This window comes from Symphalangus syndactylus, chromosome X (assembly GCF_028878055.3).
Source record: "Symphalangus syndactylus isolate Jambi chromosome X, NHGRI_mSymSyn1-v2.1_pri, whole genome shotgun sequence".
In the NCBI taxonomy this organism is placed as follows: Eukaryota; Metazoa; Chordata; class Mammalia; order Primates; family Hylobatidae; genus Symphalangus; species Symphalangus syndactylus.
Window position 1 is genome coordinate 138,799,945 of NC_072447.2, and position 10,573 is coordinate 138,810,517.

Genomic DNA, 10,573 nt, shown 5'->3' on the forward strand with positions numbered 1-10,573 from the left:
CATGGGTAGCTTGATGGGGATGGCATTGAATCTATAAATTATCTTGGGCAGTATGGCCATTTTCACGATATTGATTCTTCCTATCCATGAGCATGGAATGTTCTTCCATTTGTTTGTGTCCTTTTTTATTTCATTGAGCAGTGGTTTGTAGTTCTCCTTGAAGAGGTCCTTCACATCCCTTGTAAGTTGGATTCCTAGGTATTTTATTCTCTTTGAAGCATTTGTGAATGGGAGTTCACTCATGATTTGGCTCTCGGTTTGGCTGTTATTGGTGTACAGGAATGCTTGTGATTTTTGCACATTGGTTTTGTATCCTGAGACTTTGCTGAAGTTATCAGCTTAAGGAGATTTTGGGCTGAGATGATGGGGTTTTCTAAATATACAATCATGTCACCTGCAAACAGGGACAATTTGACTTCCTCTTTTCCTAATTGAATACCTTTTATTTCTTTCTCCTGCCTGATTGCCCTGGCCAGAACTTCCAACACTATGTTGAATAGGAGTGGTGACAGAGAGCATCCCTGTCTTGTGCCAGTTTTCAAAGGGAATGCTTCCAGTTTTTGCCCATTCAGTACGATATTGGCTGTGGGGTTGTCATAAATAGCTCTTATTATTTTGAGATATGTCCCATCAATACCTAGTTTATTGACAGCTTTTAGCATGAAGGGGTGTTGAATTTTGTCAAAGGCCTTTTCTGCATCTATTGAGATAATCATGTGGTTTTTGTCTTTGGTTCTGTTTATATGATGGATTACATTTATTGATTTGGGTATGTTGAATCAGCCTTGCATCCCAGGGATGAAGCCAACTTGATCGTAGTGGATAAGCTTTTTGATGTGAGGCTGGATTTGGTTTGCCAGTATTTTATTGAGGATGATGCTGGCCTCATAAAATGAGTTAGGGAGCATTCTCTCTCTTTTTTATTGATTGGAATAGTCTCAGAAGGAATGGTACCAGCTCCTCTTTGTACCTCTGGGAGAATTCGGCTGTGAATCTGTCTGGACCTGGACTTTTTTTGGTTGCTACGCTATTAAATATTGCCTCAGTTCAAAGCCTGTTATTGGTCTATTCAGGGATTCAACCTCTTCCTGGTTTAGTGTTGGGAGGGTGTATGTGTCCAGGAATTTTTCCATTTCTTCTAGATTTTCTAGTTTATTTGCGTAGAGGTGTTTGTAGTATTCTCCATTTGTATTTCTGTGGGATCGGTGGTGATATCCCCTTTATCATTTTTTATTGTGTCTATTTGATTCTTCTCTCTTTTCTTCTTTATTAGTCTTGCTAGTGGTCTATCAATTTTGTTGATCTTTTCAAAAAACCAGCTCCTGGATTCATTGATTTTTTGAAGGGTTTTTTGTGTCTCTATCTCCTTCCGTTCTGCTCTGATCTTAGTTATTTCTTGCCTTCTGCTAGCGTTTGAATGTGCTTGCTCTTGCTTCTCTAGTTCTTTTAATTATGATGTTAGGGTGTCGATTTTAGATCTTTCCTGCTTTCTCTTGTGGGCATTTACTGCTGTAAACTTCCCTCTACACACTGCTTTAAATGTGTCCCAGAGATTCTGGTATGTTGTGTCTTTGTTCTCATTGGTTTCAAAGAACATCTTTATTTCTGCCTTCATTTTGTTATGTACCCAGTAGTCATTCAGGAGCAGGCTGTTCAGTTTCCATGTAGTTGAGCGGTTTTGAGTGAGTTTCTTAATCCTGAGTTCTAGTTTGATTGCACTGTGGTCTGAGAGACAGTTTGTTATAATTTCTATTCTTTTACATTTGCTGAGGAGTGCTTTACTTCCAACTATGTGGTCAATTTTGGAATAAGTGCTATGTGGTGCTGAGAAGAATGTATATTCTGTTGATTTGGGGTGGACAGTTCTGTAGATGTCTATTAGGTCTGCTTGGTGCAGAGCTGAGTTCAATTCCTGGGTATCCTTGTTAACTTTCTGTCTCGTTGACCTGTCTAATGTTGACAGTGGGGTGTTAAAGTCTCCCATTATTATTGCGTGGGAGTCTAAGTCTCTTTGTAGGTCACTAAGGACTTGCTTTATGAATCTGGGTGCTCCTGTATTGGGTGCATATATATTTAGGATAGTTAGCTCTTCTTGTTGAACTGATCCCTTTACCATTATGTAATGGCCTTCTTTGTCTCTTTTGATCTTTGTTGGTTTAAAGTCTGTTTTATCAGAGACTAGGATTGCAACCCCTGCCTTTTTTTGTTTTCCATTTGCTTGGTAGATCTTCCTCCATCCCTTTATTTTGAGCCTATGTGTGTCTCTGCAGGAAATGGGTTTCCTGAATACAGCACACTGATGGGTCTTGACTCTTTATCTAATTTGCCAGTCTGTGTCTTTTAATTGGAGCATTTAGCCCATTTCCATTTAAAGTTAATATTGTTATGTGTGAATTTGATCCTGTCATTATGATGTTAGCTGGTTATTTTGCTCATTGGTTGATGCAGTTTCTTCCTAGCCTCGATGGTCTTTACAATTTGGCATGTTTTTGCAGTGGCTGGTACTGGTTGTTCCTTTCCATGTTTAGCGCTTCCTTCAGGAGCTCTTTTAGGGCAGGCCTGGTGGTGACAAAAGCACTCAGCATTTGCTTGTCTGTAAAGTATTTTATTTCTCCTTCACTTATGAAGCTTAGTTTGGCTGGATATGAAATTCTGGGTTGAAAATTCTTTTCTTTAAGAATGTTGAATATTGGCCCCCACTCTCTTCTGGCTTGTAGAGTTTCTGCCGAGAGATCTGCTGTTAGTCTGATGGGCTTCCCTTTATGGGTAACCTGACCTTTCTCTCTGGCTGCCCTTAACATTTTTTCCTTCATTTCAACTTTGGTGAATCTGATAATTATGTGTCTTGGAGTTGCTCTTCTCAAGGAGTATCTTTGTGGCGTTCTCTGTATTTCCTGAATCTGAATGTTGGCCTGCCTTGCTAGATTGGGGAAGTTCTCCTGGATAATATCTTGCAGAGTGTTTTCCAATTTGGTTCCATTCTCCCCGTCACTTTCAGGTACACCAATCAGACGTAGGTTTGGTCTTTTCACATAGTCCCATTTTTCCTGGAGGCTTTGTTCGTTTCTTTTTATTCTTTTTTCTCAGAACTTCCCTTCTCACTTCATTTCATTCATTTCATCTTCCATCACTGATACCCTTTCTTCCAGTTGATCGCATCGGCTACTGAGGCTTCTGTATTCTTCACGTAGTTCTCGAAACTTGGCTTTCAGCTCCATCTGCTCCTTTAAGCACTTCTCTGCATTGGTCATTTTAGTTATACATTCGTCTAATTTTTTTTCAAAGTTTTTAACTTCTTTGCCATTGGTCTGAACTTCCTCCTGTAGCTCGGAGTAGTTTTGATCGTCTGAAGCCTTCTTCTCTCAATTCATCAAAGTCATTCTCCGTCCGGCTTTGTTCCGTTGCTGGTGAGGAGCTGTGTTCCTTTGGAGGAGGAGAGGTGCTCTGATTTTTAGAGTTTCCAGTTTTTCTGCTCTGTTTTTTTCCCATCTTTGTGGTTTTATCTACCTTTGGTCTTTGATGATGTTGATGTACAGACGGGTTTTTGGTGTGGCTGTCCTTTCTGTTTGTTAGTTTTCCTTCTAACAGACAGGACTCTCAGCTGCAGGTCTGTTGGAGTTTGCTAGAGGTCCACTCCAGACCCTGTTTGCCTGGGTATCAGCAGTTGGTGGCTGCAGAACAGCGGATATTGGTGAACCATAAATGCTGCTGCCTGATCATTCCTCTGGAAGTTTTGTCTCAGAGGAGTACCCGGCCGTGTGAGGTGTCAGTCTGCCCCTACTGGGGGGTGCCTCCCAGTTAGGCTACTCGGGAGTCAGGGACCCACTTGAGGAGGCAGTCTGCCCGTTCTCAGATCTCAAGCTGTGTGCTGGGAGAACCACTACTTTCTTCAAAGCTCAGTTGGAAATGCAGAAATCACCCATCTTCTGCGTCGCTCATGCTGGGAGCTGTAGACCAGAGCTGTTCCTATTCAGCCATCTTTGCTCCTCTGTCCCAGAATATCTTTTACTAACAGAAACTTCTTGGCCTCTGGAAGGCCATTAGATTCAGTAACATATGCCAGGAGACTTTAGCAATATCCTGCTCCATTGCAGAAAACAGCAATCTGATCCTTTTCTCTCCTCAATCATTAATGAGATTATGCATTTGGGGTGTGATAATCCTCCATGGACAAGTACTCCCAAATCATATGTTCCAGTTTCTTCTCAAGGAGCTGAACAAAGTCTTGGCTCATATATCTGAAAAGAAAGACACATGTCGTTAACCAAAAGATAGCCAAAGAACCTATGCTGTAGGAAGCACCGTGAAGGATAGAAAGATGAAGAAACAGTCAGCATGGAAATAGAAATTCATCTGCATAGTAAGAGGTAGTCTAGCGGGCAATAACAAATGCTGGCAAGGGTGTGGAGAAAAGGGAACCTTCATACACTGTTGGTGGGAATATAAGTTACTACAACAACTACGAAGAACAGTATGGAGTTTCCTCAAAAAACTAAAAATGGAGCTATCATATGATCCAGCAATTCCATTGCTGGGTATATGCCTAAGAGAAAGGAAGTCAGTGTACCAAAGAGATATCTGCACTCCCATGTTTGTTGCAGGACCATTCACAGTAGCCAAGATTTGGAAGCAACCTAAGTGTCCACTAACAGATGAATGGATAAAGAAAATATGGTACATATACACCATAGAGTACTGTTCAGCCATAAAAAAGAATGAGATTCAGTTATTTGCAACAACATGGATGGAATCAAAGGTCCTTATGTTAAGTGAAATAAGCCAGGCACAGAAAGACAAACTGCCCATGTTCTCGCTTATTTGTTGGAGCAAAAATGTAAAACAACTGAACTAATGGAGATAGAGAGTAGAATGATGGTTACCAGAGGTTGGGAAGATTAGTGAGGGTGCAGGGTGTGGGAAGGGGGGTGATTAATAGGTAGAAAAATAGAATAAATAAGATGTAGTATTTCATAGCCCAATAGGGTGACTATTGTCAGTAATAATTTAATTGTACATTTAAAAATAATGAAGAGTATAATTGGATTGTCTGTAACGCAGAAGATAAAAGCTTGAAGAGACAGAAACCCCATTTACCTTGATGTGATTATTACACATTGTTGTCTGTATCACAATATCTCATATACCCCAGAAATATATGCATCTGCTATGTCCCTACACAAATTTTTTAAAAGGAGGTTGTCTAGCAAATACAAAGAATGTCAATTGAGGGACAATGCACACCTCAGACTATGATGATATTGGAAGTCTCCATAGTCTTTGAAGAATGAGTTAGATTCAGATAACATTAGCCTAAGTAACTGTGGGAGACAGCCATAACTATGAGTGAGGACCAGGGTCTGAGAAACGCAAGGCAGGGGCTGTTCCCCCACGCTCACCCCAAGTACTCTATTGGGTCCAAGTGCTTAAAGAAATTGGACAGTTCCTATTTCTACCCACCTTGCTGCTTCCTTGATGATGGATTAAAAAAATAGTTTCTTGACTTCTATAGGTCCTTGCACTCCTTAAAGCAATTTGAAGATTTTTTCTTATTCTGAAGGTGTTTAAAAAACCTTCAGTATTATCAAATATAAAGAAGAATACAAGAGAATCTATACCTCAGCAATCATGCTTCATAGGCTAAAAGGTTTCAATTGCTTAAATCAAGATACCTGCACATACAAAAACTAAATAATTAAAAAGACACCTGCACATACATACCAGTGAAACTCTTTTAACCCTAACCAAGTAAGAAAAGAAAAGCAAAAGGTGTACTATGTTGTAGTCAAAGAAAAGAGGAACCACCATAAATTATGTGCAATCTCAACTCTGGCAAAGACCGAGCCTCAACAGGTAGCATGGATATCTTCTGAATCATAGAAAGAGAGACTTCCTATAGTTTTATAAAACAGACACTCTTACACTACTTACTTCGTCCAATGCATCGGATTTCCTTCACTACTTGACGTTTTATATCAGCATTAATTTCTTCTTGGCTTTTAGGAAAAGGGACTGTTTCTCTGCCTTCTAGGTCATCTCCAGAGAAACTGCTGGTAATGTTTCCTCCCACAGGTGCATTGCTACCAGGTTTCTGCATCATCCCATCTTTGCTGAAACCAGTGAAGTCATCAATCTGAGAATCCAATTGGCTGGGTGGAATAGCATCTCCTGTCATAAGCTCTGGTGAAACAAATTTTGACTAAAAGCCATCAGTTGGTGTTTGACCACTTTCTTTCCCCTCCACATAGACCTCATGAATGACAGATCTGGAAACCAAACTGAGAAGTTGAGCTGTGAGATATGTGTGTTTCATCACCCCTCTGGGTATATCTATGTGCTCCTCAGTTTCTAGGGAATTATTTATTTCATAAATGGGAGGATATACCAGGAGGAAATACCAGACCTGACAAACTGAGGCCAGGACACATAATACAATAAAACTACCTCTTATTTTCTGGGCCTATGAATAGATATGGAAACCAAGTAAGACAGTACAACTCTAAAGCAACGTTCACAGATCCCTGGTACTCATGGGATAGTTTCAGCTTGTTATGCTTTACAAGATGAAAGCAGCAAGTCTCACTTGATATCATGATTTCTCAAATTCACTTACAAACCACCATGTTTTACTGAGCTAGAAGCCAGACAACTTGGATACACCTCAACCGGCCTCCTCTCTACATCAAATATATTCTGAGAAAATAGAGGCGGCCATTACTACTGAAAGTTCTTTTTTTTTTTTTTTTTTTTTTTGAGACGGAGTCTTGCTCTGTTGCCCAGGCTGGAGTGCAGTGGCGCGATCTCGGCTCACTGCAAGCTCCGCCTCCCGGGTTCACGCCATTCTCCTGCCTCAGCCTCTCCGAGTAGCTGGGACTACAGGCGCCCGCCACCACGCCCGGCTAATTTTTTGTATTTTTAGTAGAGACGGGGTTTCACCGTGGTCTCGATCTCCTGACCTCGTGATCCTCCCGCCTCGGCCTCCCAAAGTGCTGGGATTACAAGCGTGAGCCACCGCGCCCGGCTACTACTGAAAGTTCTATATGTACTCCATCACCAAAAAATCCCTTTTAGTGTATGATTTTCCTCATCCTTCCTTTCTGTCTCAGAAAAGTGACTTTCTTTTCACTCCAGGTCTGACACCTCTCATTTATTCATCGTCTGTGGCAGGCAGCGTGCCAGTAGCTGGGGATCAGCAGTAAATAGCCCAGAGAGCAATATTCCCTGCCCTTGTGGAGCTCACATCCTCATGGGGCGGTCAGACAGTATGTGCACAATGAGCAAATGAAACAAACAGCGTTGGGCTGGTGGTAAGGAAGCAGTCCACAGGCCCATGGGCAACAGCAGCAGAGGGAGCCCCAGGAGCTGCCGCTGGTTGGGCAGAGCCTTCTGTGGAGGTATCCTTGGGCAGGGCTTGAAGGAAGAAGCAGAGCTGCCTGCGCAGAGGCAGAGGGGGAGTTCCAGGTTGCGGTGAGTCCAAGGGTATGGGCTGGAGTGGGGATGGACCGGGCACTACGGGGTGAAGGACAGAAGCAGAGAGAGTCAGGAGATGATGGGGCCCATGTGAGGAGAGGGTGATGGAGGCCAGGCCACACAAAACCTCGCAGACCAAAGCTGGTTCACAGTCAGTTCTGAGTGCTAAGGAGAGTTGAGGATGGGTGTTCAGGAGCGACATGGCATGATGTGATTTACATGCCAATATAATGACCTGGCTGCAGGGTTGGAGGGTATGTGTTTGATGGGGACAATAATGGGAAACATGAAGGTATCACAGGAGCTCAGTGATTGATCATGGCAGAGTGGAATAGAAGGGGAGAGAGAGATGCTGGGGTTCAGGAATTTTTTACAGTATTTAGAGAAGAGAAGAAAAAGAAAGGTAGAAAAAAGAATGACAGGTGTCGGGTGCAGTGGCTCGTGCCTGTAATCTCAGCACTTTGGGAGGCTCAGGTGGGTGGATTACCTGAGGTGAGGAGTTCGAGACCAGCCTGGTCAATATGGCGAAACTCCCTCTCTACTAAAGTTACAAAAATTAGCTGGGTGTGTTGGCTGCTGCTTGTAATCCCAGCTACTTGGGAGGCTGCAGCAGGAGAATCACTTGAACTCAGGAGACAGAGATTTCAGTGAGCCGAGATCGCGCCACTGCACTCTAGTCTGGCCGAGAAGAGCGAAACTGCGTCTCAAGAAAAAAATGATAGAGATTCACCAATAAGGACAGGAAATTTAAAAAAAAATTGTGGGAAATGGAAATCCTGGAAGGTTTTCATGAAGAAGCGAGTGAACAACTGTCAAATGCTGCTGAGAAATTAATGGCAATGTCAACCGAAATTGTTGACCTTGTCAAGGACAGTTTCTCTGGAGGGGATGAGGCAGGAGGCCGACTGCACTGGATACAGCATGAAGAGCAGGTGAGGACAGGCTTACTTACTCTTTCCTTTGGACATGGCAGAGCCTGCGGTAAGACTGTCTCCTGCTCCTTGTTTCCTTGCCAACAGGGCCATCTTCTGCCTTTTCTGATACGAAGGACTGTCACATTCCCTGGGACGTTTAAACACGGCGTCAGGATCTACAGCCACCTTCTCTGTTTTATCGGTCATTGTTTCCTGAAAAACACCAGTGAACATACTCCATTCACGACAAAAATCTAACAATCACAAAATGGCAAACAGTCTGCATATGTGTATACAACCAAGACTTTGAATCATTAATTTCACTTTTAATCATGAGCCAACATTTACCAAGTCTCAACAAACACTCTGTTCTCAGGAAAAGAAACCTAATTTTAATGTGCACTAAGTAAAACAGAAGAAAGATGGTATAACCAAATCAATCAGAATGCTTGTGGAATAAGCAGCTGTCATCAACCAAAAATAGATAAAAATATTATTACCTATTTGAAGATGTATAAGCCAATCTGTATTAACCCTTATTAAGAAAAATACATGTATAAACCAATCTGTATTAACCCTTATTATACATTATATTTTAAATTATATATATTATACATTATATTATACATAATATATGTTTAATATATAAGTATGTATACTTATATAATATATATGTATACTTATACTTATGTATTAGTATATAAGTATATTATATATTTATATATTTATTATATATTCAAATAGATGTATAAACAAATCTGTATTAACCCTTATTAGGAAAAATGAGGACAAAGCAAAGGATTTTAGAAGATTGATACAAAACTGATAACAACATCTGACAAGGACTTTAGAAGAAAGAAAAACTACAAGATGAAGCCAAAATACAAGCCAAGATCACCCCTGAACTTAAGACACAAAAAATTCAAACTAAACGTGAGCAAATAAAATGCAATAGTACTTAAAAAGGACATACATCAGCCATGGTGGAGTACATTGTAGAAAGGCAACATTGATTTAACATTTGAAAATCAATAAATGTAATGCACCATATTAACAACAACAACAACAAAAACCAAGGGAAACACCACATGATCATTTTCATACATGGTCAATGTTTAAAGTCCATTCATGATAAAAACTATCACCAACTTAGAAAAAAGGGCAACTTTCCCATTCTGGTTAGCATATGTACAAAAAAATAGTAAATGCCATACTTCATAGTGACGTATCAGTATTTTCTCCCTGGGTTTAAAAACAAGACAAAGATGTCCACTATCCATTCAACAATTTACTGGAGGTTCTAAAAAGTGCTGTAGCATCAGGAAAATATAATACCTTTAAAATTTGGAAAGAAATAACCTCGCAGACCAAAGCTGGTTCACAGTCGGTTCTGACTGCTTAGGAGAGTTAAGGATGGGTTTTCAGGAGTGACATGCCATGATGTGATTTACATGCCATTCACAGATGACATTGTTCTGTACATAGAAAATGCAGAAGAATAAAATCATTATGGTCAATAAGCAAATTTAGTCAACCTATTGGATATAATAAAAACCAATGGCATTTCTGTGTAATTAATAGCAACAAATAATTAGAATATGAGATTTCAAATGCCATTAAAAACAGTTCCAAAAACATCAAATATTTAGGAATAAATCTGATCAAGATGTGCTAGAGTGCTTCACAAAAATTATAAAACATCACTCAGAGAAATTCAAGACTGCAGTAAATGGAGAAAAATATTCTTTCCATGCGTTAGAAGAGTAGGCTAGAGTGGAGTGGCACAGTCTCTGCTCACTGCGACCTCCACCTCCCGAGTTCAAGAGATTTTCCTGCTTTAGCCTCCCGAATAGCTGGGATTACAGGCACCTGCCATGACGCCTGGCTAATTTTTCTATTTTTAGTAGAGACGGGGTTTCACTATGTTAGCCATACTGGTCTCGAGCTCCTGACCTCAAGTGATCCGCCTGCCTCGGCCTCCCAAAGTGCTAGGAATACAGGCGTGAGCCACCGCGCCCGGCCGGAAGACATTATTAAGAGACATTATTGTCAAGTCTCTCAGAATGATCATAGCAATCATATTTAAAATTCCACCATGTTAACAAAAGCTTTTCTGAAAATTGACAAGCAGATCATTTTTTAAGTATATGCAAATTGAAGATTTGGAGAAGCCAAGTTTTTTAAGCCAAAGG

At 40.8% G+C, this 10,573-nt stretch overlaps 1 protein-coding gene across 1 annotated transcript; it reads right to left on the minus strand.

The window, feature by feature from the left end:
* Positions 1-4,155: 4,155 nt before the first annotated feature.
* LOC129475419 (cancer/testis antigen family 45 member A6-like) lies at positions 4,156-8,590 on the minus strand. Its single transcript, XM_063634744.1, has 3 exons — positions 8,420-8,590; positions 5,929-6,177; positions 4,156-4,238 (listed from the first exon to the last, which is right to left on the minus strand). Exons 1-3 carry the CDS (start codon positions 8,586-8,588, stop codon positions 4,231-4,233), a joined length of 426 nt encoding a protein of 141 aa, XP_063490814.1. The 5' UTR covers positions 8,589-8,590; the 3' UTR covers positions 4,156-4,230.
* Positions 8,591-10,573: the final 1,983 nt, after the last annotated feature.